This window comes from Seriola dumerili, unplaced genomic scaffold, assembly GCF_002260705.1.
Source record: "Seriola dumerili isolate Sdu_G_001 unplaced genomic scaffold, Sdu_1.0 BDQW01001051.1, whole genome shotgun sequence".
Lineage (NCBI taxonomy): Eukaryota > Metazoa > Chordata > Actinopteri > Carangiformes > Carangidae > Seriola > Seriola dumerili.
This window is the reverse complement of record NW_019175306.1, coordinates 743,197-770,096: the sequence shown is the minus strand read 5'-3', so window position 1 is coordinate 770,096 and position 26,900 is coordinate 743,197. Positions and strand designations below refer to the sequence as shown.

Genomic DNA, 26,900 nt, shown 5'->3' with positions numbered 1-26,900 from the left:
TGACTTTTTACGCCTTACTATACTATGACTTTTTATGCCTTACTATACTATGACGTGTTTATGAATTTTTATGCCTTATTGTACTATGACGTTTTTATGACTTTTTAAGCTTTACTATACTATGACGTTTATATGAGTTTTTACGCCTAACTATAATATGACTTTTCATGCCTTACTATACTATGATGTTTTTATGACTTTTTACGCCTTACTATACTATGACTTTTTATGCCTTACTATACTATGACGTTTTTATGACTTTTTATGCCTTACTATACTATGACGTTTTTATGACTTTTTATGCCTTGCTATACTATGACATTTTTATGACTTTTTATGTCTTACTATACTATGACGTTTTTATGACTTTTTATGCCTTGCTATACTATGACATTTTTATGACTTTTTATGTCTTACTATACTATGACGTTTTTATGACTTTTTATGCCTTGCTATACTATGACATTTTTATGACTTTTTATGTCTTACTATACTATGACGTTTTTATGACTTTTTATGCCTTGCTATACTATGACATTTTTATGACTTTTTATGTCTTACTATACTATGACGTTTTTATGACTTTTTATGCCTTGCTATACTATGACATTTTTATGACTTTTTATGCCTTACTATACTATGACGTCTATATGACTTTTTACGCCTTACTATAATATGACTTTTTATGCCTTACTACACAATGACGTTTTAATGACTTTTTATGTCTCACTATACTATGACGTTTTTTTGACTTTTATGCCTCCCTATACTATGACGTTTTTATGACTTTGTACGCCTTACTGTAATATGACTTTTTATGCCTTACTATACTATGACGTTTTTTTTAATTTTTATGCCTTACTATACTATGACGTTTTTATGACTTTTTATGCCTTACTACACTCTGTCGTTTTATGACTTTTTATGCCTTACTATACTATGACGTTTTTATGACTTTTAATGCCTTACTATACAATGACGTTTTCATAACTTTTCATGCCCTACTATACTATGACTTTTTATGCCTTACTATACTATGACGATATTCTGACTTTTTATACCATGTTTTACTATGTTGTTTTTATGCCTTACTATACTATGTCTTTCCTATGCCTTACTATAGCATGAGGTTCTTATGACTTTTAATGCCTTACTATACTCTTACATTTTCTGCTATATTATAATATAACACTTTGTGCTTCAAAATAGTATTACATTTTTGGCATTTTATGTCTTTCTATACTAAAACGTTTATTGTCATTTTTATGCCATACTACAATAAAACGTTTTAACATGTCCATGACTTACTATACAATGACATTTTTATGCCATAATATGCTATGACATTTCTTTGACATAGTATGCCTCACCCTCTGTCCATCCCAATTTCATTGTTTTGGCTGATAGCATGGTCCTCAGTCACAGCAGGCAGCTATAAAAACTCACTGTACACTCAGCAGCAAATAGCAAATAGACAGACACAGTCAGAGAGCAGTTGGTGAACATAGTGGAACATTTAGCAGTTAAAGAACCATATATTTTCTGCAGGAGGTGGCGGAGACCATACAACCAGCAAAAAGATACTGAATATTGGACTGAGATTCATCAGGTGACACAAACACCACAAGACATAAATTGTCTTGTTGTTCTGTACCTGCTAAATGTGTAAACAAAGGGTTATGATTCACCATTAATTTTTTTTTCAGATTTTTTCATTGTTGTTTCTACTACACAGAAATGCCAAAATGTTGTATAACAAGTTGCATTGTTATGTCAACTGAAACTAACAGGAAATGAATAACATTGTATAAATGTGAGATCAAACCATTTGTGGAGGGGAATGGGGTTAAGAGAAAGTCAATAGGTGAGGGCTCCGGGAGATTGGCAAAATGACAGCTAAAACTACAAATAAAACTATGGATTTGTAAGTACCTAATGAAATGATGTTTAGATAAATTAAACTTCTTACAGAGCTGCTGAAATGATGCAAAGGTGTTATTAATGTATAGGTCACCAAAAATCTTAATGCCAAAGGTGGACCATAAGGAGAATGCTTTATCAGTGAAGGATGAAAAACTGGATTGGCTGATGTTGGAGCTGAGAGCGAAAAGGTCTGTACACCAAAATGGTGTCTGAGTTGTTTCCAAATCGTCATAGTAGACTTAACCATGGCATTTTTAGTGTAAAAATTCATGGGCAGATGAATAAGTGGAAATAGCTTCCATATGCAGCCACGAGGGAGGAGCAGATAACCTCTACAAATGGATCCAAAGCTGAACTACTCTAACGTTGATTAGCCCAATAATAATAATGGGTATGAATTGAAAAGGGTAGGACAGTTTGGGGAGGATGTTCATCTTTACAGAGTTAACCCAGGCTACAAGGAATATAAAAGCCAGTAAACATGGGCCAACAGGATTGCAGCACTTTCACCAGTCAAATGATACACTGTTAAAATTTAGAAAAGTCAAACATTTTATTGGCATTCACTTACAGTAGGAAAGAGTGGTAATCACAGTAAGGCAATACATTTATTAAAAAACAAAACACTGATCACTTAGCCCTGGCCTTTCCTCCCATATAAATTCCTCCCTTATAAAAGCCACTGACCTCTGTGATAAAATAAGTTATATACATCTGTGATAGCATTCAGACGTTGAGAGGATCAACAGAAAACGTTGCATTTTAATAGTTCTGAAAAAACTACAATCTACAATAGTAAGAAATTATTTGAACTAGAGAGGGTTTACAAAGACAGCAGGGCACATGGTGATGTTAGGGACAGTATAACTGGTTTAAAGCTCCGAGGACCTAATAAAAGCAAAACATAAAATGGTACAATTACCATTGTCATATCCTCACAATCATTTACTCTGCTATGAAAGTATTGTCCTGACTTCCAGATTTACTTCTCCAGTAATTATAAATAATAAATCTGTATTACTCCATGTGTACATGCACAGAGGAGCACACTGCATACTAATATGTAACAACAGCAGCTTTGTAAAAAGTTCTGCTACAAGTGGGGTAACAGGTTAACACGACCCTAACCCCAAATAAGAACATCAGTATTGGACGATTCTGCAAAGCCCTAAATTACGTTCAATAACTGTTATTTATTTACTTATTGTTACATCCAATGCCAACATTTTTAAAGTCTTGCTTTCTACATTTTCTGCATTTGCCGACTACTACTAATACCATGTATTTACATTGTGTGGTTTCCGCTCTACACAGTAGTTTTCATTGTATTGAGTCCACTAATCCTTCACTGCGTTAAATTTCCTTCACATGCAGGAGGAATTCACTGGAAATGATGCATGAATGTAGTCCAGTGTTACTGTAACTTTATGTCACTAATATCAGCCTCACTGTCTACAGTTCACTCTCCAACAGCTGGATTAAAAAAAAAAATGCTTGTGACGAATGCAGCATGAAATCAGATCAAAGTTGCTTATGCTGCATGGTGCAGAAAGACAGATTATTGGCTTCTTCTTCATTTAAAATCTGTGAGTCTGTTTGGCTCTTATGCAAACTGATACAGTAGTAGCTGCTCCATGAATGTTCTGGGACCTGGAAAAAAAAGACTGAAATCTTTAGGATTATAACTTGAAGGTTAGAGAAAGATCATTGTCCAGCATATGAATACGATGTGGTGCACACCCATCCACCACCCTGAGCACCACACCCTTACTTTTCACCTCTCTACATAAAGGATACACTACTTCCTGTACTGGCACTGAATGTTGGCTTTGGGCATAAGTAATGAGGCGCGGAATCGTCCATAATTGATGTAATTCCTTGGACCCTGAACTGTCTGATGGTACCAGTTATATAACAGCTGAACCACAGTGAGTTAAATTAGTAACACGATGCAATGATAACAATGACACTTCATGGCCAATCTACTGTAGAAATTCAGACTAGAAGCTACAAACATTCAAAATCCTTCAGTATCCAGGACCAGGTCAGTGACTGGCAGCATATAGATCACACAACATTGATTGGTATGAATTCAAGTAACTCAATCATCCATCATTTATTCTCTAAACTGTTTATCCTGTTGTGTGGCAGTAGACTGAAGCCCATCCCAGCTACTGACATTACTAAATCAATTAAAAACATGATGCCTGCTTTTAACAACGGCTGAATTACAAAGCCTGTTTTTTGGGTGCTCCAGCCAAGTAAAAGACAGGAGTGGATACCAAAAATCGAGGTAAAAACAGTCCTGTATTGAAGGCGTTAGCCTCAGTTTTGGGGTAAAGGATAATCAGTCTGGTTGGCTGTGAGGAGTGTAAAAGCAGGATGGCTGGGACTCAGGATTTGATGTGTATCTGCCCATGGAGGGCCTCAGCCTGGGCTCTCAGGCTCCGAAACTCTGCCTGGATGAAATCAGTCAAGTTCTTTCTCATTTCCACCTGAAAGGAAAATTTAGAGAGTGAAAAAAACATGTTACAAATATACATTAATAATCTGCTTGTGTGGCACTTTACCCTATCACAAATCAGGTATGCTAACTGCAGATCAAACCCTTAGCCGATTAGAAGATCGGATGATCACCAGAGAATTTGTTGGAAACTCTTGAGAGATGATTAATAATTTTTTTTTTTCCAAACGTTTGCTGGTTCCTCCTCCTCAAATGTGAGGGTTTGTTGGTTTTCTTTGTTTCATATGACATGTATTTATGTCTTTGAGTATTGGATTGCCAGGCAGACATATTTGTTTACATTTACATTTACATACATTTCCTGGACAAAACCATTTTAGCCTAGTTTCAGTCCATTTGTTACATTACAGAAAATGTGGCTCCATAAGGAATCACAGATGAGCTGCAGCTAATTATAATCATTTTTATTATAGATTAGTTTATCAGTTATTTCCATGATTGTATACACTAATCAAGAAAATAATAAGCAGAATAATCATTGATGAAAATAATTGTTCGTTACAGGACGGATGTTAACAAAAAGGAATATTATAATGATCTACACAATGTCAGCAAATAGCAAAAAATGCCTATCACAAGTTCATTGTGACATCTTCAAGTGCCTTGTTTTGTCTGATTAATGTCAGAAATTTGTTATCAACTTCATAATGGATTACAGTTATGTTTTTAAAATACATAAATGAAATCTATTCCGTCCACACCTGACTCTTGTTTTCGGCTCGAAGGGATTCAACAAGCTCTTTCACACTGAATGGTTTCCCCACCAGGACTGTGATTTTCTGAAAGTAAACCACCAGTTACGACAACAGTCTGTCACAACTGACAAAAAGCCATGATAAATAAGATGTAAAAACATTGCTGGGCTTGGATGTGAATGTTCCTACCTTGCCGGTCTGAGGAATGTAGGGCGTCACATTTGGCAGGACATCATTCAAACCTGAGGCAAAAGTAGAACAGAGGGAAGGACACTTACTTTTATATTTTTTTATATGACGTAATCAATGTTCCCTCAGCACCTACATCCCCTGTGATGAACTGATCACTCTGTTGTTTTTCATTTCGGCATTGGTTTCTACTTTCATTTGTTTTTAATGTCAACAAATCCCATGAAAAGACCAAAACCAATAATGTGTTAGTGCATCAATACTTCCTATTTAGTTCCTACTGAAGACTCATAAATATTTTGTTTAACTCTTTTTAAACAAGACTAAGACTAAGACTTCTTTTCCGGTCCAACCATGTGCCGGGTCTTCCCTCATGCAGACACATGGGGGATGTGATCATACACAACAAAACAAAAGGTTAAATGCTAATTTAATATGCCAGAATGAAATCTCCCCTTCAGTACCATGGATAGCGCCACTTGGTCAGGCACGCCAAAAACACTTATTTATACACTTTTATACAATATTTAATAGAAAATAATCTCAAAATGCAACAGAACAACTTGCTGTCAACATAAAAACAGGCTGTCACAGGAGAGGAGCGCTGACAGTGAAAGTCCTTTTCTGATTTTATTGTTGTTTGCACTATAGATTGTTTCATTATCAGACTGGCCATCGTGGGCCACCAAGTTAGTGAGCCAGTCAAAAATAACACACAAAAAAAAAAAAACATAAATGCCAGCAATGCGTTCAAAATGGTCTGGGGGTTGTCCAAAGAACTTTTTAGAATAAAAGCTCACAATAGCTTGAAATTAGTATTCCTGCAAAAAAAAAAAGAAAAAGAAAAAGAAAGAAAAAAAAGACCTTTCTTGCAAAATTGCTAAAGAGGAAGAGACTACACTACAGCCTGTGGCATGATGTGTGATTGTTTGAATCTGTCATTTACTCTCAACATGGATAAAAGTATAATCATAGACAGTAGAGAAACCGAGGCACTTAATTTCTGATTATTTCCTATATCTGTATCACGTGGGTTTCCCCACCTTCCCGCCCCTTTAGGAGACCGGAAGCAGGTCTGAGTTTATTCATTCCAATGGGCGAAGTGAACGAGATCACAGATTATCACAGATTCTTTCGCTCCATAGTCACCGAAACAATTTTGGACCCATTTTTTCACAAGCCTCACGTCTTCAGAACATTCTGGCATCAAAATGACATTTTTGCTTTTTTACACCTGCCTCTGTCTCGGTGCCATACTCAAGAGATCTGTCAACTGCCGACATCGTTTGCCAACCGATAACCAGATGTTTAGATGGACCAGAGTTATTTTTGGATTGATTTACTTAGATGTGAAACCATGGATTAAACTTTAAAACTTTTTGTTTGTTTCATTGCTTAACAATTGCTATAACAGATTATTAACCTATTAAATTGACATGACTTTGTACTGGGCTGATCAGATGTTGTTAGTAGATAAAAAAAGTTTTTTTTTTTTTGTCAATTTGTACTGTATCCATGTTGTATTGTCTATTGTTGTATTCTGTTGGCAGGGACAAGTAATCCATAAATTATGATATTATGGCTGGTGGGCCAGTTGTGGCCTGCGGGCCTCCAGTTGCCAACCACTGATCTAGGGTGTAGTAGACTCAGTCTTCAAAAACAAAGCAGTGAAACAGCAGAACGTGTGGGACAGTGTGCTGTCCCGTGTGTACAGTGTACTGTGGTGGTGGGTTACTCACCCACATGCCAGAGCGGCAGGATGATCGGATTAAGGGAGCACTCTGCTATCAGCCGACCCACACCTAAAACACAAAACAGATATTTTATCTCACTGAGCTTCTGAAACAGAATAATTTCAACACTGAAAACTGACATGCAGGCAAAGTGCAAAGGGTCAATATACAGGATTGTATCAGTAAGTTATCAACAACGTTCATCTTTCAAGTGTGATCTACTGTTTTCTTACTGTACGTATGTGTTCAATATGTGCAGCATTATACTGTAAGTTGTCATTACAGTGGCACAAACTTGCACCGTGCTTACCCCATTTTAGTCGTATGAATTCTTCAGTCATGTTGATTTTGCCTGTTTAAAAAAAAGAACAAGACAGAAGTGCTTATTTTCCACTATAATAAAAACTAAATAAAAAACAGAAAAAGCTGTGAGCAGGAAGGTTAACATACCCTCTGGAAAAATGTGCACCCATTCTCCTCTGTTCAGTTTCTCCAGAACAAAATCCATACCTTTCTGGTAAACGCCATCACCTAAAGACAACACAATGCTTCATTCAACAGACAGTAATACAAAGTTGGGGGATAATGAAACAACTGTGCAACGCTCACCTCTGCAGACAGGAACACACTTTCCACGGCTGAAGAATCTAGAGTGCAGCTCTCTTGTGAAGCAGATGTCAGATGCTGCTGGGGTCCTGTCCAGTCACAAGCAGGTAATTACTCATTATCCAAAATAACAAAAAAAAAAAACAAAACAAAATCAAACAATTTTCTACTCTTTCTGAGTGATAGCGTTGTAGAAATGATAAAACTCACCACCGCATCTTGTTGAAGTTCCACAAATGTCTGAGCTTCAGAACACCTGCCACAAAACACGCACAATTATTTCTGATGTTGCCGACTGAAAGGATCATGTGATTTTAAATTGTGGGTCTGTCCTTACCCCAAATATGTGGGTCATCCATACAAGACTGGTGATTGCACAGAGTGATGAGGGGCGTGTCAGAGGGTCTCTGGTCAATCAGGTTCAACAAAACCTCGTGGTTGTGGACTGTCAAGCAGTTCATGTACTCTGAAGATATAGAGATTGGGAGGGAGAGGGAGAAAATGAGAAGCAGTGAGCTGAGAAAAAGGCTGGAAACCTGAGTTAGAAAGTGAGAATATTCTTGTAGCTATTTGGCGTATTGGTGTGTGTGCGCACATATTCCAACTTACTGGTCCAGAAGTAGGAATAGGAGCCCACCATGCCCATGATTAGTGAGCTGGAGATCCTCCATGCCAACGCAGGGCATTGTGGGAATGGCCATCTGACCTCCAGGGGCATCACAGCTCTCCACAGACACTACATCCACACACATTAACCTGACACAACCCAAACACAACAACAAACAGCCAGAGGAAAACTTAACACAGGCTGAAATTGTTTTTTTTTTTCTTATAAGCAGGTTAATTTCTTATGTGCGCTGTATTTAAAAATAATCACACCAAAGTCATAGATGTCTTCACAGTTACCTTGCCTAACAGAGAACCTGGGTTAAACTGTTGCTGTTGCTCTGTCGCTCAGTGTCTGACTAGCTCATGTAACAGGGTTTAGTCTGCTCCTGAATATACAGTTTACAATAACCTCATAAATCTCTCTTTGAGATGTTGCATATGTTCTGGACATGTAAAAGGCCCATCACCCCTCCTACATAAGGGCAAGACCCTTGGACTGAAAGAAACACAAGTTATTTTGAATCTTTTTACTCATTTTTGCATCTACTTTCACTCGTTTTGCATCTTTTTAATTGTTTTTTTTTTATTTATGTGGTCACTTTGCTTTTTTTTGGTAGTCATTTTGAGTCAAATCAAGTCTGCTTTGTGTCATTTTACCTTTGTGTGCTTAGTTTGTCTCTTTTTAGTTGTTTTGTGTGTCTACTTTTTCTTTTGGCTCTTTTCAGTTGTTTTTTGGGGTCTATTTTTTATTCATTATATGTCAAGTCATACCCATTTTGTGTTTCTTTAAATTTCTCTGTGGTTGTTTTCCTTGTTTACTTGGTTTGTGTCTCTTTTTGATTCTATGATTGTTCTGGTTCAACACGGGGCCCCCTGACCCCTTGGGCCCTTGGAACTGTGCCCTGTAACAACAGCTACTGACAATTAGTTACTTTATCCATTTATCTGTAAATTATTTGTATATTATTTATCATTTGGTTTTTCAAATGCAAGAAAAATAATTAAAAATGCCTGTTGCAAATTTCCCATGGAGCAAAATGCCTAATTCAAATGTCTTGTTTTCTTTGACTAAGATAACCAGTTTATTCTCATAGAAAACGATCAAATATTCATATCTGAGAAGTTGGAACAGGTAAATTTTCATAATATTTCCTTAAAAAACTGAAATGAATGTCGTGTGATTAAACAACTTTGCAATTTACATTTACCTGGGTACTTTACTTAAGTATATTTGTCAAGTATCTGTACTTTACTTGAGTATTATTTATTTTGGAAACGTATGATTTTTACTCCACTACACTTAAAAGACAAATTTGACTCCACTACACTTCTATGAAGTACTCATTACTTTGAAGCAGCTTTTATTCAGTGAATGAATTTTGTTTTATTTTGAAAATATGATAGACCATATGCTTTGTTTGTTACAGGAGAAAAAGCAATCACAGGCAATACACTGTCAGTCATGTTGTGCTGCTGTATTTTTGATCAGCTCAGTCTGAACCAGTGTCCTAATGATGGCTACGTTAGACAAACATGAGGCAGAAGATTCTTCTTAAACTTTTAGAAATAAAGAAAGATTCATTTACTTTTAAATGTTTGCTGTGTTTACCACGACCAAACTTCATCACTGACTAAAAAAAAAGAAATAAGAAAATTACACTGGGTGTCCTTTTTCCTTTTGTTGATACACTTGTGTTTTTATGGTTATTTCTAGACACTGCATTAAATCCTACAAGCTTTTTATTCTACGTGTTCTACAGTCAGTTGTTGCTTCAGTAGATCGTTTCAGATTCATTAGGTTCTGTAAATGTGGAACAGGACAAAATTTACTTTTAAATACTTAAATATTTTTAAAAGCCAAGCACTCCAGTACTTTGACTACAAGTAAAACTTTGACTGAACAACTTTCATTTGTATTGAGAAATATTTGACCAGGAGGATCTATACTGTGACTCAAGTAATGAAGCTTTGTACTTTTGTCCACCTCTGCTCAGGCCTATGCAGCATGTGAGAGCATAGTACCACCTGAATCCCTTATTTCAATCCGCTGTTGTTAAACCCAAACATCTAACCTGTTACTATGTTTTCACCCGAGTCTCAAGTCAAAATAGTCAGGGTAATGTACAACAGCTAGCTGGCATTAGCCTGTTAGCCAAAGTTCACTCAGCTCGGAGAGACATATAACGTTTAGCCTGTAAAAAAATAAAATTATAAATCGGTTTATACACGCGTGAGCAGCCGTTTTTAGCTTTACCGTCACTCAGTAGCTGCACTGACACAGTCAATGCACGGCTATCTGCTGCTTCTCTGTTCTCTGTGGTCGAGTCAAATTAGCCAACAAACGGTTCTTTTACCTACTTTAACGTAGTTTAACAAACATATAACATGTTGTGTAGCTCTACGAAGCCGTATTTAATACATTTAAAAATATTAATAACTTGGGAACTGAATAAAAAACAACAACATGGGGTTAAACACTTACCTCAACTTCACCTTTCTCTTGCTGACAGTTTGATGGTCACTGACACCGGAACTGAAAGCTAGTCGCATCGAATTCTGGGTACTGTAGTCTTCAGAAATGGTGTCGTATAACTTATTATCTTCAGATGTTTTGTATGTATCGAGCGCCCTTTGCTCTTCACTTTATGCCCACGAGTTAAAGCCTCATATATACTGATGTGTTTAGTCCTCAACCCGCTCCGTGTTGAGCAATGTGGATTTATGGGTAATGGAGGCTGTGAATTAGGCCAAAGGTTAAGCGCCTCTATGTAAAGCTCCTGTTTGAGTTTCCCCTTATGGAGAATTCACCTGGAATAAATTTAGCTTGACTGGTGATGAGTTTTGCACAGAATATATTTATCACACAGGATTTTGTTGGAGATTTGCCATCTCACACAGCAGATACCTACTTAGACTAATACAACACTAGATAGAAATAGTGCCCCTTTCTTTTTTCTTTTCTGCACACCTGCAGATTTGCCCTCAGTAATCCCAATGTAAATGTTTGATCAATAAAGATCACTATGACCTTGCTGCCTGGATCTAGGGTAAATCAGGGTTGGTTTGGCCCACTAGGGAGTGAAAATGAGCTGTGATGCCCACTTGAGTCCCTCAAAATCCTCTTTTCAACGTTTTTATACTGTAAGTATTGATGTCTTACTGATTTTAGGCTTTCTATGTAATCTTTATTTTATTTTATGTATTATTTATTATTATTCCACCTCATTTTACATTAATGTCTTTAATGTTTTTCATTTTACATCAATGTTTTTAACATGTTTTTATGTTCATTTTATGTCTTTTCAGGTGATGCACTGGATACATGCCATGTCTTTGTTGTAAGGCACTTTGTGCTACATTTCTTGTATGAAAGGTGCTATACAAATAAAGTTGATTATTATTATTCTTAATAAGCATAATGTTACCTCCGCAAGACAGGGCCTCAAGATTTGTTAACAGTGGACACACTATTTATATTGGAAATTCAAAATTCTTTAATCAAACACTTTATTCACAAAGCTTATAAAACTCCCCCGTGCCTGTACATAAGCCAAACAAACCCACTCACCCCCAGATAAATTCACACTGACTTTTGGAAGAGCTTATAGATTAAAAACATATTTAAATCCTTATTAAACTAAATGGGTCCAAACTTATTATCTGACATTTTACAAACATCATAATTAGTTTTTAAGAAAAGTGAGAATATTAACAAACACACTTTATCTCAAAATCATACATTCGTAAATGTGTGTACACATTATACCACTGCTCACAAAAAGTGAGGATAAAATCATGGTTACAAAGAATGACAATTAAAATAATTAATTTGTAAAATTAAATGTAAAAATACATTTAAGTATACAAAAATTCCTTACATTTCACCATCCATGAAATGTACGAATTAACAGACGCAACTCAGAAGAGAGCTTTGTCTCTGCAACAGGCTGGTCCAGACTGGCGGCCAGTTATAGACAAACTGGCTTATCTCACCAACTGGGTGCAAGCATGTTTAATCCCTTTAGTGCCACCTCAAATCCTAGAAAACAGGCCTGAGAGAGAGAGGAAGAAGAAAGAAACATCGTATTTCAGTAAAGAAAAAAAGTCAGATGATGGTGTTTGCCTGTAGTTATCAGGAAGTATAAATATAATAATAAGAGTATAATATGAGAGCAATGTAAGAGGTCAGAATTACTGCGTTGGCAGGGAAGGCTCTTAGAAAGACAGCGTTAAATCCCTTATAGAGAGCTTTAGGTCCTTCTTCTCGCAGCAGTGTTCTCAGGACGTCAACCAGACCTCTGTATTTCCCATCTGCAGCTACACACACACACACACACACACACACACACACACACACACACACACACACACACACACACACACAAAGTTACAGGAGAGAAAACGTTCTCTTTTGCAATTGATATGTGTATGACAGTTTTTAACAATGGACCACAACAGTTAACTGCATTTTCTGTGTATTCTCTAACATGTTTTCTAGCAGAGGTAGATGGATGAGATTTAAGGTTTTATCGTCAAAATTTGGACACCAGTTTGATCCCAGTTGTGCACCTACAGCGGACAGAGTGCCACATGGGCAAAGTGGGATTTTACCCAGAGCTGTTTCACCCTGCTTCTTGTCGTTATGCTAAGCTAAGCTAACAGGCTGCCGGCTGCAGTTCCATATGTAACAGACAGATATGAGCAAAGGTGTAGCATACAAGAAGGACGCTCCTCTCTTTTTTTTCTCAAAGTGATGAAATATCTACAGTTCACATAATTCAACTGAAATATATAAACATTTAAAGCGCTTGAAGATCCGATCATCACTAAAGCGTATGTCATGTAGAGAGCTAATAAAAACAAATGAATGTTCAAAGTTGTCATATTGACATTTAAGGTGTACTGGGTGATTTTCAAATGTCAATCTTGCATTGAGTAACAAGCAAGAATATTCCACCTTAAAAGTGGACAGTAGCTGCCAGTAGCCTCTGAGCTGCAGAGAATTAAATCGCTAATTAGTAAAGATGAAACAGACAGAAAACATCTTTTCATTCGTCATTCACTCTTCTGACAGTTTCTTTATCTGTGATGCATTTACACTGAAACATAACAAAGTCAGTCTGTTACACTTGGACAGCTTGTGCTGCTTCCACAGAGCTGATGAAGCTGAAAGCTAGCTTAGCTACATTTTCATAGCCTAGCCTATTAGCCTAGCTTGACCTCTGCCTGCACTGCAGTTTTTCCTCTGAATAAATATTTCCAATTTGTCTCCATTTGCTCGACACAAGTAAATGAAATCATTCAAAACACAGACCACTTGTGTTCATTCACCTACTGCTTAATGCTACTCTAATTGCAACCTACTACATCCATGGTGTCGTCTACTGAGCTGGATGTTTGTCTGGTGCTGCGTGATGTTCTCAACATTATGAAACTGATCTATGTAAACTTGCCACAGTAGGAACGGTGGTTACATAACCTTGCAAGTTGCATCTTAGCTGTGCGCGTGTACCATAGGTGAGCTAAGGTACTTAAACAAATAGCACTACACCTCTGGATATGAGATTGGTTACAATTCATTCATCTATCTCTTGACAAGAAAGTGAATGAGCCTATTCCTCAAACTGTTGAGCTGCTCCTTAAAATAATGAAAGGTGTACATGGTTAATGTCATATACCAAAATAATATGTCCAACATAATATATGAACTAAGTTTCTCCATGTACAATAGAATGCAGCACAGGAGGTTTGAGTACATAGTCTTACTAATCGTATGCTGACTCTGGCTCTAACCTGTCTGGAAGTTTGATTTGAGGACATCTGGAGGAAGAGCGATCGTCCAGTTTAATATTCCTGCTACACCACCGGCCAGGAGGATGTTGGAAGTGCTGAGCTGAGACACACTAAACACAAAAACACACACAGTTGCACATAAAATCAAGGTGAAAGATCTTTGTACTTGTACTTTATAAATGTCTTCACTGTATCCATGGTTACTCACCTTTGACCCTCAGGTGTCAGGAAGTTTTTGAGGTATTCGTATGTCAGGAAGTACAGACCATTAGAAGGCACATCTAACAGACAGAGGAACAGAAGGGCAACATGTGAGGCTGTAAATCCATGGTGGCCTTTGGATTCAACAATCACACAATGCTTTCATTTATCAAGGCTTTTACACACACACACACACACACACACACACACACACACACACACACACACACACACACAAGCCACAGATAAGTGTACCTCTGATGAGAGTAAGCACAGTCCCTTTGTAGACACTGCGGATCCCCTGCTCCTTATAGAGCCTGACTGCACAGTCAAGTGGACCTGCATACCTCGACTCACCACTGCTAGCCTGCACCTGGAAAACACACGTCAATACTTTTAGTTAAACTGAAACATGCATTAAGGGGCCTCACTGTGGTGCAGTGGTTAGCACTGTCGCCTCAAAGCGAAAAGGTTCTGGGTTCTGTGTTCTGGGTAGAGTTGTTCTCCGTGCCTGCGTGGGTTCACTCCGGGAACTCCTGCTTCCTCCCACAGTCATAAAACATACACATTAGGTTAATTGATCTAAAGTCTAAATCTAAAGTGCCCATAGCTGTCGGAATATATCAGCCCTGTGATTGACGGGGAACTGTCCAGGGTGCACCCTGCCTTCGCCCAATATCAGGTGGGATACACACCGCGATCCTATAAAGATAAGCATATGAATAATGGATGGACGACACGTGCATTAACTGTTCTTTTTGGCCACTTGGGGGCCACTGACTTATCATCACCTTTTAAGTTGATATGTCGAACCTACTGGTGAATCTAAGTCCAGTATTCCCTCTCTTTTATCTCTGTTTTTGGTCTCCACCAACTCCTGAGGGAGACATCTGGCTCTCTAGCTGTTAAATTCATTGGAATCAAACAGTTCTTTGACTCAAGTTATAAATACACACCCAGTGCAGGAAAAAAACAAACATTAATCTGAAATAATCAGTCACACATGCAAGTGTACATGTGTTATGTTTAGAAGAATCATGAAAATCTATGTGTTAAAAAAGACAAAGAGGAAGTCAAAGGTACATGTGTGTTGTGATGATGCATGTCCAACACATTACCTGCAGTAAACATTTGATCCTCTCTCCTGGAGCCACAATCACTGTGGTGAAGACCCCTGCCAGACAGCCAGACATGAAGATCTGAGTGTGCCTGCACAGAATAGAACAGAATAGAATAGAATAGAGTTTGTTTCAGAGAGCTGACGGAAGATACAGAGTCAGGTGATAATTCTCTGTCACTTGATCCACTGTTTAGATAAGCTTTTAAAGATGCTTTTGATGTTTACCATCTAAGTTTTTGGATTAGCATGCTAATTAGCACTAAACACAAGGTACAACTGAAGGTGGTGGATGTGCCGTTGGTTTTACAGGTATCTCACCATAAAACAAACTACTGGATAAAATTTTAACCTGATAAGGTGTTAGCTGAAAAGTCAAGAGGATCATCAAAGTTGCCACAGTGCATCCTTACGGGAGTATGAATGTGTGTATCAAATTTCATGTCAATCCATCCAGTAGCTGTCGAGATATTTCACTATGAACCACAAATGTGAGCCTCATGGTGGTGCTAGAGGAAAAGTCACCAAAGTCAATAAGATTCATCATCTAGGCTGAATGTACGTATGTAGAAAATTCCATAGCAATCCATCCAATAGTTGGAAAGGAAGAAAAGAAGCTGAAGGAAGAATAACTTTCAAAATCTCCTCTCCCTCCAGTAAAATGTACAAACAAATCTACATGGAGCATCGCCAGGGAGGGGAAGGAGGGACAAGTACAGCAGTGCTGTCTTCTTAACAGTGAATGTGGTTTTGACAAACACCAGGACTAGAGCTAGAGATAGAAGAGAGCAGTGGTCTCCAGCACGTGTGACATTGGTACATACTGTACATATATATATAGAGAGAGAGGCAGATGGGGTCAAAATGAAAGGAGCTAATAACAACAACAGGGTTGGTGGGAGGTGACAGGGTAATATGAGGAAGGGGGTGTAGAGGGGGTGTGTTGCTGCAAATAAGCGAATGGTAGCAGTGGGGAGGGCAACAGAAAAATGGTTATATATAGAGCTCATATTCCAGGTATTACCATCACGCTGTGGAGACACTTTCAAGCAAACAACTGTGTGTGTATGTGACTGTGTGTTGTTTTACTAACTTCAGAGGTTTGTCAGGATCTGTCTGCTGGAGCTGTTTCCCCAGACCGAAGCCAAAGAAACTGATGGCCATCATAGGAGCCACGCCCGCCAGGGGAGCCCCCATGCCTTTATATAGGCCAAGGATACCCTACACACACGCACAGAAAAAAAAACAATTTGAGCATAAAAAACACCTGAGTGGAAATGGAAGAATTGGAATAAGAGTCAAAATATTGCAAAAAGTTTTGGTGTGTTGATAAAAAACTAAATATGACAAAGTGCAGTGGAAGCAGACTTGGCGAATAAATGAGGACGAACATGAAACGTGATTTAAACGTCACTCGTCACTTCCAATGAAAAGATCAGTTCTGTTTAGAGCGAGAAGACTGTAACCTTTTTTGATTTTTTGGACTTTGACTTCTGCAACTGTGTGTGTGTGTGTGTGTTTGTGTGTGTGTGTGTGTGTGTGTGTGTGTGTATGTGTTGACCTCTTTGGACACAGTCTTGCGGAAGCAGTCATATGTTCCTGTGTAGAGCACATACTGAGTGCAGGAGGCTTTGGGCTGCGTCTGAAGCCTCACCTGAAGAACAGAGTTTAATTAGAAAAGTGAGCCACACACACACACACACACACACACACACACACACAGAGAGCTCTGACCATGCATTTCGGAAGGGAGGATTGTTAAGAAAGCGCTACAAGATAAGGGAAACACCCATCAGTGTCTGATGACTGATAAGCAAACAGGGTGCTTGCAATGTGTGGTGTATGTGTCTGAACAGCTCCTGTGAGAATCAGATACAACTTACTCACATTTGGCATTTAGTTAAATTACTCCAACATAAAATGGACAATCAGTAGCTTAACAAAAGGTCACTGTGTAATGCATCACCTGAAACATTGATGTATATATACTTTATTTAATCAGGAAGTCACATTGAGATCAAGATCTCATTTACAAATGAGACCTGAGTACAAAAAAATAAAATTGATAACAAAAAAGAAATATTAATAGCAGAAATACACATTTTCAGCGATTTAAATATACTGTACATTCAGAAATGTATACAAACAAGAGGACACGTTTATATAAACAGAATTGCATTTCTGTATTGGTGTATAAAGCAGCATCAGGTGAAGGCAGGTTACATTCACTAAAGAACTACTTAGTAGACACACCAGCAGCTGTTTAAGGCTCCAATAAATATTAATGAATTGTTTTTGTTTGTTTGGCATATTTTGTCCCTTATCTTAATGTTTACCATATTTGCAATCTTGGCTTAGCATGTTAACATTGGTTACATTTGCAAATTAACACAATACAGCTGAGGCTGAATGTCATTAGTATAAAGAAATTTGTACATAAAGAAAAGTGTTGTATTGATTCATGGATATTTCACTGGATGAGTGAAAACTTTGACCTGCTAGTAGTGCTAGATGAAAAGTCAGGGGATCATCAAACTCATTAGGCTTCATCCTTTGGGGATCATGAATGTCTTTACAAAATTTCATGGTAATTAACAGACAGACTGACATTTCCTAAAGCCTGTATAAAAGAAACATTTGCTCTTATATGCCATGGGATGGCATGCACCCTGTTAGTGCTGGCCTCCCATGAGAACCAGACAACAGCCAGTGTACGAGTAAAGAGGTGGAAAGTTTAGCTATGAATAGAAAGGTGTCACAATAACCCCCCCACACCACCTTAAAACCTTTCCTCTCACCTCTCTTTCCTCCACCTCCATTAAAACACAGAGCTTGGCTGTTGGTTTGTTAAGAATTTGATGTTCTGCTCAGAGACACTTCAGCGGGGCAGATGAACTAGATGACTGTCCTTCAGCCTCCAGCTGAAGGACAGTCTCTTTACCAAACAACAGAGCTGTATTTTTTCTCATGGTTATTACAGATGAAATGATTAATTGATTAGTCGATCAACAGGAAAATTAAGTATTTTGACAGATAAATCATTTAAGTCATCTAAAATTCTCTGGTTCCAGCTTCTGAAATGTGAAGATTCAATGCTTTTCTCAGAAAATCCATCTGCAACTATTTGATAATTAATCATTTAAGTAATTTTTAAAGAAGAAAAATAACTTTTTTTTTCTCTGTTTAATATAAGTGTACACTGTATATCTTTGGGGTTTGGACAAAACTGAAGATATCACTTTGAGATCTGGGAAAAACAATTTATTGATTAATCAAGAAAATGTTCGGCAGATTACTGTAGTGTAATTAACAGAAGTCAAAACTCATGGTCAGACCTGTAGAAGTTCATTGTAGGGTCCCTTCTTTATTAAATTATATACCTGATGAGTTGAACATCTGGGTAAACATGTACATTTTACATTTTCTGTGAACCTTTTTGTATCCTGTTGACTGTCTGTATCATGACAGCCTGTAAATTCTGATTGTGTGGACCTGTACCACTGGCTGCAGTGTTATTACATCTGTCAGCTCATTAATGAGAATTTCTCAATCAAAAATGTGATGAATTTTCAGGTTGCAGCTTCTCAATTGTGAGGATTCAATGTTTGGACATGTTTTGGACTGTGGCTCCACATACATATCAGCAAATCACCTCAGGACTCAGGGGAATTATAATTATAATTATAATCATATAGCATAATAAAATGTTACTTGCAGCCCTCCTCTGTAGTTCTGTATTATAACCAATCTTATACTACTATGCAACAGATAACTCTACAGCCTCATTCCTCGTCTTTCTTGTAGCAGCCACATGGCCTTGGTGACATTTTAAGCTGATTTATCAATAATCCCCTCAACACCTTGATCACTGACTTTTTCTGTGTGAACTAAACAAACCCCAGAATAAAATGTACACGAACTGCTATAAAAGAAAGGTAATTAGGATTACAGAAACATTTTAGTGAAACCCTCTAAAATTATGATTGAACTTCTTTTAAGAACAGGTCGCCTTGCAGCCTATATAAACCACATTTTGCTCAACAGTCACTCACCTTGATGGTGTCCAGCGGGTGTCCGGCCAGCAGCAGACAGGCTCCGCCGACTCCCCCAGCCACGAAGTTCTTGAGCGGCGAAACTCTTGGCTCTTCCCCCATCCTCTTCCCGCATGGCCAGAGCAGGCGAACCGGGCCACAGATCTCTTCACACCGCTCCCAGACAGCCCGCACACACACCGTCGCTGTCCTGTCTCACTGTGTCTGGGTGCGGTGAGACTTCAGCTGCCTGCCTGCCTTTATAACTTCTGTCTGTCTGTCTGCTGCCACGTACAGGCCGGATCTGGACTTTGCCTTCAGAGAGTTGGGGGAACTGAGAGCTATTTTCCCCACTAACAGTTAGGCTATTAACATTCATTCCACCCTTAATTTTACTATAAAACTCGTGTTTTATGACGCCCATACAGGCGCTTGGGTTGAGTCTGTGGTCCCATACTTCCTCTATATAACACTCCATATACCTACCGCCCCGAACATAGAAACAGCGACCTCTGCCGGTGATACCCTCCGCCGTCTATGCAGCAGGTTATCATGACCCCCAGTTAAGCCTCCGTTTTGTTGCGACATTTAGTGGCCGTAGTGATTATGACAGGAGCAAAGGGAATGGGATTGCCAAGTGGAAGTAGCAGTGTATGTGGACAAAGTTAACGACGTTGTTATTATTGTCACAATGACGAAAAAGATCGTCTAATGTTGCAGAAGTAGTTATTTTAACCGGAAGGGCGCATTTTAAACAAAATCAAGACGTTTCCCTAAACCTAACGAAGCAGTTTCTGTGCATAAAGATAAGGAAGCCATGACCGTTCATTATTGTAAGCATAATAACCCAGGTCCGGTACAAATAAAGCTGTAGGGGCATGTTTCAGGAGTCCGTCATAGGACTGAAAGAAAGAAAGAAACATAGATACATAGACACATACATAGATAGACACTTTATTTATTCCCTAGGAGAAATTCATGTGTGGAGTAGCTCATTAGTAATAATAACAATAATAATAATAATAGTTGATCATAAATAATTAACAATAATAATTAAATGAGTCCACTTCATTTCGCTGTTATATAGCCTGATGGCAGTGGGGACAAAGGATCTCCTGAACCTCTCTGTTCTGCAGCACAGCAAGATGAGACGCTGCAGCTGCTTGTGAAGAGGGTGGTTGGTATTGTCTAAGATGGCCTACATCTTACATTGCATGTGTCTCTCAACAACAGTCCTGAGTGAGTCCAGGCATATAATACATATGTGTATATATATATATATATATATTATATTATATACGTATATATGTATGTGTGTGTGTGTGTGTGTGTGTGTGTGTTTGTTTATATAGTGACAGTGAAAACAAATGTCTCTGTTAATCATGGTTGGGAGTTGCCCCCTCCAAAAGATGAATGTAGTCTGTGTGAGTGTGGACATTATTCAGTCTCCAAACACTTGTCTGAAGCTGGTTGTTAAACAGGCTTTTACACAGCTAGAAAATGTGGTACAGATCTGATATGAGTATGAGACAAAAGGCTGAATAATTGTCACTTAACATTTTTTTTCATTTAATTATTGAACAGTAGATGCATGCATACACAGTAAATACATATGGCGATGTTTGTATCTCACTTTATTTGATTTGTTCCAATTAAGGCAATTAACATCTGCATAGTACAAAGCTTTCAACCAACTCATAGGATTGATATTAATTAGCCAGCTACAGTAAATAATACCAAAGCAACAGGTGCTAAGTTGCTATAAATATGACAGCTCTTTGTCTACTTCTATCTAACATCAAAACGTTTGATAAATCACAGATTTTCTATTCAATCTACAGTGAAACTTTAAAATTCTTTTCCTGCCATTTTATACTGTGGTGGCAGAAGTTGTCATGACAGAGACATACAGCATTAAAGAGAGTCACCTCAGTGTTTCGGCTCTTTGTTCTTCCTTGTCTTCCATATGTAGAGGAGCAACAGAAAACCAACCAACAGTAACAAAGCAAGTAAAAGCACACATGCAACCAGAGGCAATAAATAGGAAGGGACATATGAAGAAGTAGGGTGAGGGACATCTGAGAAAGCCGGGGAGAGAGAGAGAGAGAGAGAGAGAGAGAGAGAGAGAACAATTAGTGTAAGTAGTGTACATAAAGGAATTAAACCTGCTGAAATGTATTCTAAAGAAATAAATTAAAATGAAAAAAACCTGATAAACACTTTTTGTTTTGAATTTAATGTGAAATTTTGCTGTGGAACGTTCATATTTGCTAAAACTGAAATGTTATTGTTTTTGAAGTTGGAAGAGGGACACTGATTGACAGGTGAATAAAGAGTACACGCAGGTACTCCTCCCTGTAAGCTTGTTGATGCTGACAGAAAAAACTAATGAAGTCATGGGGCTTCCTGAACTTGGGCTTTTCATATTGGCCTGAATGTTTGAAACTACAACTACAACCATGATGTGTACCTGTAGTTGAAGGCTGGTTGGTGGTTTCAGGGAAAACTGGTGAAGGTGTTGAGCTTCCTGAACTGGAGCTTAAACTCAGTGTTGTTGTTGGTGTGGAGGTTGTTGTTGGTGTGGAGGCTGATGGGACAGAAGTTGAGAAGGGTTGGAAAGTCCTGTTTGGTTTTGAAGTGGTTGGAGCTTTGAACAATAAAAACACAAATAAGAACTGGACATTGAATCAGTACTGATGTAAATCTAAATTCAACAACTCTGTATAGGAGACTCATTCAAAGGTAAAGAGAAGTAGCAAACAAAAGCAGTAAAGTTTGGAAAAAGGGTTTAAGTTTTTCATTTTGGCCTCAATGTTTGAAACTACAACTCCAAGATGTGTACCTGCAGCTGTAGGCTGGTTGGTGATTTCAGGGAAAACTGGTGAAGGTGTGGAGCTTCCTGAACTGGAGCTTAAACTCTGTATTGTTGTTGGTGTGGAGGCTGATAGGACTGAGGTTGAAAAAGGTTGGAGAGTCCTGATTGGTTTTGAATTGGTTGAGGCTTTGAACAATGAAAACACAAATAACAACCAGATATTGAACCTGTGCTCATATAAATCTGCGTCAACACCTCTATTTGAGAGGCTCTTCTTCAAAAGCAAAGAGAAGTGGCAAACAAAATCAGTAAAGTTTGGAAAAAGGGTTTAAGTTTTTCATCTTGGCCTCAATGTTTGAAACTACAACTCCATTATGTGTACCTGCAGCTGTAGGCTGGTTGGAGGTTTCAGGGAAAACTGGTGAAGGTGTTGAGCTTCCTGAACTGGAGCTTAAACTCAGTGTTGTTGTTGGTGTGGAGGTTGTTGTTGGTGTGGAGGCTGATGGGACAGAAGTTGAGAAGGGTTGGAAAGTCCTGTTTGGTTTTGAAGTGGTTGGAGCTTTGAACAATAAAAACACAAATAAGAACTGGACATTGAATCAGTACTGATGTAAATCTAAATTCAACAACTCTGTATAGGAGACTCATTCAAAGGTAAAGAGAAGTAGCAAACAAAAGCAGTAAAGTTTGGAAAAAGGGTTTAAGTTTTTCATCTTGGCCTCAATGTTTGAAACTACAACTCCAAGATGTGTACCTGCAGCTGTAGGCTGGTTGGTGATTTCAGGGAAAACTGGTGAAGGTGTGGAGCTTCCTGAACTGGAGCTTAAACTCTGTATTGTTGTTGGTGTGGAGGCTGATAGGACTGAGGTTGAAAAAGGTTGGAGAGTCCTGATTGGTTTTGAATTGGTTGAGGCTTTGAACAATGAAAACACAAATAACAACCAGATATTGAACCTGTGCTCATATAAATCTGCGTCAACACCTCTATTTGAGAGGCTCTTCTTCAAAAGCAAAGAGAAGTGGCAAACAAAATCAGTAAAGTTTGGAAAAAGGGTTTAAGTTTTTCATCTTGGCCTCAATGTTTGAAACTACAACTCCATTATGTGTACCTGCAGCTGTAGGCTGGTTGGAGGTTTCAGGGAAAACTGGTGAAGGTGTGGAGCTTCCTGAACTGGAGCTTAAACTCAGTGTTGTTGTTGGTGTGGGGGTTGTTGTTGGTGTGGAGGCTGATGGGACTGAGGTTGAAAAAGGTTGGAGAGTCCTGTTTGGTTTTGAAGTGGTTGGAGCTTTGAACAATGAAAACACAAATAAGAACTGGACATTGAATCAGTACTGATGTAAATCTAAATCCAACAACTCTGTATAGGAGACTCCTTCAAAGGCAAAGAGAAATAGCAAACAAAATCAGTAAAGTTTGGAAAAAGGGTTTAAGTTTTTCATCTTGGCCTCAATGTTTGAAACTACAACTCCAAGATGTGTACCTGCAGCTGTAGGCTGGTTGGTGGTTTCAAGGAAAACTGGTGAAGGTGTTGACATTCCTGAACTGGAGCTTAAACTCTGTATTGTTGTTGGTGTGGAGGCTGATAGGACTGAGGTTGAAAAAGGTTGGAGAGTCCTGATTGGTTTTGAAGTGGTTGAGGCTTTGAACAATGAAAACACAAATAACAACCAGATACTGAACCTGTGCTCATGTAAATCTGTGTTCAACACCTCTATTTGAGATGCTCTTCTTCAAAAGCAAAGAGAAGTAGCAAACAAAAGCAGTAAAGTTTGGGAAAAGGGTTTAAGTTTTTCATCTTGGCCTCAATGTTTGAAACTACAACTCCATGATGTGTACCTGCAGCTGTAGGCTGGTTGGAGGTTTCAGGGAAAACTGGTGAAGGTGTGGACCTTCCTGAACTGGAGCTTAAACTCTGTGTTGTTGTTGGTGTGGGGGTTGTTGTTGGTGTGGAGGCTGATGGGACTGAGGTTGAAAAAGGTTGGAGAGTCCTGATTGGTTTTGAAGTGGTTGAGGCTTTGAACAATGAAAACACAAATAACAACCAGATATTGAACCTGTACTCATGTAAATCTAAATTCAAAAACTCTGTATAGGAGACTCTTCTTCAAAAGCAAGGAGAAGTAGCCGATAAAAGCAGTAAAGTTTGGAAAAAGGGTTTTTCATCTTGGGCTGAATGTTTGAATCTACAACTCCATGATGTGTACCTGCAGCTGTAGGCTGGTTTGTAGTTTCAGGGAAAACTGGTGATGGTGTGGAGTTTCCTGAACTGGAGCTTAAACTATGTGTTGTTGTAGGCGTGGAGGCTGATGGGACGGAGGTTGAAAAATACATGGATTATGAAGAAATATTTCATGATTTTCAATGAAAAAAGAAAAAACTCACTGTCAACAAGGAGCAGGAACATGTGGTACGAATCTGGAGACAAAGCTCTGCCATAACCACACCTGTATTGTCCTGAATCCAACTTGACCAACTGTGTGATTGTGACATACTGTCCAAATGCAGATCCTTCTTTATACTCAATGGTGTATCTGCCACTCTGATCTTTGTTCTTATCAGTTTCAATGAGAATGTCCTCTTGTTTTTTACATTCACCCCTACAGAGGAACATTCTGCTACTATTTACAGCATCCCTGCATGAAAATTGAACTTTGTCTCCTTCAACATTAGTGAGGATAAAACCAGAGTTTCTATCCGCCAGTGCTGTAAAAAAAAAAAGAAAAAAAAAGAAAAGAAGAGTCAACAGTTACAATCTGTACTTCCTGTACGATGCTGCACACATATCTACAATTACACTGGGAGCTGCTCAGTTCAACCACAGTCTTTGACTGGTAATGCAGCAATTTGATCATAATCATAATTATACATAAAATATCATAAATAACTCACATTCTTCCCACTGTTTAATTTGGTTCTATTTGATTCCATTTATTCTTACTCTCCAAAAGTCCCACAATATAGTGAATATACTAAATATATCAGTTTTAATGAGTTTAAGTAGAAACTTACCATCTGAAACTCTGACCTCAAAGTCCTCGAACAAATCTGGAACTGCTGATGTGCCCAAACCACACCTGTACCGTCCTGAGTCAGACTGGGTCAGATTTGTGATGGTCACAGAGAGAATACTTCCTCCAGAAGATCCTTTTTTTTTGTATCTAATGCTGTATCTGCCGCTCTTAGCACTGACCTTATCTGTTCTAATGAGAACGTCTTCTTCTTTACATTCTTCCCTACAGAAAAACTTACTGCTTCCAGACACATTTAAGTGGCATGATATTGTACCACTTCCTCCTTCAGGTCCTGTGAAAATGGGGGGTTTTGCACTGACGAGTCCAGAGTTTCCACCACACAGAGCTGTTGAAAAGATGAACAGTGAATACTGATGTTTAGAACTTTGTGTGTTGTAGACTTACTGTAAAACAGACTGCAGGTTAATGAGGTGACAATTGGTTAGATTAGATTGTTGAAATGCTGCAACAGAAACTAGTAACTGAACACATCAGCGAACAACAGGGCATATGAATAAGAATACAGCACCTGAAAAACATGGAAAAATGTTCAAAAGTAGTGTGTGCTGCAGCATTAAATACTGTAGATGTTCAGCTAATCAGTCCTCACCTGATAAGAAGCAGAAGAGCAGAACATGGTGGATATTCATTTTGAATTTGATCCTGATGGAGAAAATGTATTCAGCTACGGGAGACCTGCCTTTTTCACTTTGCTCCTTCCAGTCTCTCTCTGTCTGGTCAGTCAGAAAGCTGCCCAGTTTAATGATTAACTGGCCTCAACTTTTCCATCACATCTTACTTTCATTTGCACTTGAGACTGAGGAAATCCTCAGAAAGCAAGCCAAGCTGTTATGCTTCCTCTCTCTGATATCCCATTAGGTATAATCAGCATTCCTATGTTAACTGCCCTGGCCAAACATCCTGTTTTAATAAGACATATATCAATTTAAGGAAAGAAGATGTTCAAAAACAGAAACACTTATCAAAGCAGACAACTTCTTCCAAAATATAAAAAATGAAAAAGGCTCATCAATAAACATAGATCCAGACAGAATTGTGTGGGTTGTCTATGTGAAACACTTTGAACTCAACAGATACAATGCTAATTAAAAATATTTCCTCTGGTTTCTCTTTGGCAAAAGAATGAAGACACCAGCCCATGACCTTTGTTGTATCTCTCACTCCCTCATTTGCTGTCACCTCTCCACTGTGTGGAATAAAATGCAGAAAAATACATTTCCTCATGAAGTTGATAAAGAACAGAATCTGAGTCATTACATTTCTCTCAAAATGTATCTGCTGATGTAAATTAAGACAGGGAGGGTTGACACATGTAACTCATAGCTAAATCTGCAACTTTCTACACATTGAAACTCCATAGTATTAACGATCACTGGTATAGTTTTTTTCATCATTTTATTATCTGTATGCAATGGAAATGTTATCATTGGCTTCTTTAACACATTTTATGGCTGGACCATAGTGGGGCCAGCCCAATAAACGCAATTGTCCATGACTGGTTTAGTTATTTGCGTTTTAGTTTATTGGTTTATTTTGTATCTGTCCAGGTTGTTGCTCAAGATTATTTATATGATTATAAATGATTTTAACAAAACAAAACAACATAGTCCAGAAATATTTTGATAAGCATT

At 38.2% G+C, this 26,900-nt stretch overlaps 2 protein-coding genes and 2 long non-coding RNA genes across 4 annotated transcripts; all 4 read right to left on the bottom strand.

Moving 5' to 3' along the window:
* Positions 1 to 2,462: 2,462 nt before the first annotated feature.
* Positions 2,463 to 10,839, bottom strand: taz (tafazzin). The gene is made up of 11 exons (XM_022766812.1): positions 10,762 to 10,839; positions 8,280 to 8,426; positions 8,008 to 8,136; positions 7,881 to 7,926; positions 7,674 to 7,759; positions 7,515 to 7,595; positions 7,375 to 7,416; positions 7,071 to 7,133; positions 5,332 to 5,384; positions 5,149 to 5,226; positions 2,463 to 4,418 (listed from the first exon to the last, which is right to left on the bottom strand). The coding sequence occupies exons 2-11, from the start codon at positions 8,386 to 8,388 to the stop codon at positions 4,317 to 4,319; spliced, it is 789 nt and encodes a 262-aa protein (XP_022622533.1). The 5' UTR covers positions 8,389 to 8,426; positions 10,762 to 10,839; the 3' UTR covers positions 2,463 to 4,316.
* Positions 10,840 to 11,769: 930 nt separating this feature from the next.
* LOC111237645 (mitochondrial carnitine/acylcarnitine carrier protein-like) lies at positions 11,770 to 19,802 on the bottom strand. Its single transcript, XM_022766811.1, has 9 exons — positions 19,443 to 19,802; positions 16,952 to 17,044; positions 16,484 to 16,611; positions 15,392 to 15,482; positions 14,529 to 14,646; positions 14,281 to 14,353; positions 14,073 to 14,182; positions 12,475 to 12,596; positions 11,770 to 12,331 (listed from the first exon to the last, which is right to left on the bottom strand). The coding sequence occupies exons 1-9, from the start codon at positions 19,542 to 19,544 to the stop codon at positions 12,269 to 12,271; spliced, it is 900 nt and encodes a 299-aa protein (XP_022622532.1). The 5' UTR covers positions 19,545 to 19,802; the 3' UTR covers positions 11,770 to 12,268.
* Positions 19,803 to 21,035: 1,233 nt separating this feature from the next.
* LOC111237635 lies at positions 21,036 to 22,323 on the bottom strand. Its single transcript, XR_002665781.1, has 3 exons — positions 22,264 to 22,323; positions 21,892 to 22,068; positions 21,036 to 21,499 (listed from the first exon to the last, which is right to left on the bottom strand). It is a non-coding gene; the product is annotated as an uncharacterized LOC111237635 (long non-coding RNA).
* A 15-nt stretch (positions 22,324 to 22,338) lies between these two features.
* LOC111237636 lies at positions 22,339 to 23,050 on the bottom strand. The gene is made up of 3 exons (XR_002665782.1): positions 22,991 to 23,050; positions 22,619 to 22,795; positions 22,339 to 22,422 (listed from the first exon to the last, which is right to left on the bottom strand). It is a non-coding gene; the product is annotated as an uncharacterized LOC111237636 (long non-coding RNA).
* Positions 23,051 to 26,900: the final 3,850 nt, after the last annotated feature.

Coding starts and splice junctions, on each gene's coding strand:
- taz (XM_022766812.1), bottom strand. CDS start 8,388: ATGCCCCTGGAGGTCAGATGGCCATTCCCACAATGCCCTGCGTTGGCA. Junction 7,927..8,007: donor GGATGACCCACATATTTGGG/GTAAGGACAGAC, acceptor GTTTTGTGGCAG/GTGTTCTGAAGCTCAGACAT. Junction 5,385..7,070: donor CCTGCCGCTCTGGCATGTGG/GTGAGTAACCCA, acceptor CTTTTGCCTCAG/GTTTGAATGATGTCCTGCCA.
- LOC111237645 (XM_022766811.1), bottom strand. CDS start 19,544: ATGGGGGAAGAGCCAAGAGTTTCGCCGCTCAAGAACTTCGTGGCTGGG. Junction 16,612..16,951: donor GCAAGACTGTGTCCAAAGAG/GTCAACACATAC, acceptor GCGTGTGTGTAG/GGTATCCTTGGCCTATATAA. Junction 14,183..14,280: donor CTGACACCTGAGGGTCAAAG/GTGAGTAACCAT, acceptor TTTTGTGTTTAG/TGTGTCTCAGCTCAGCACTT.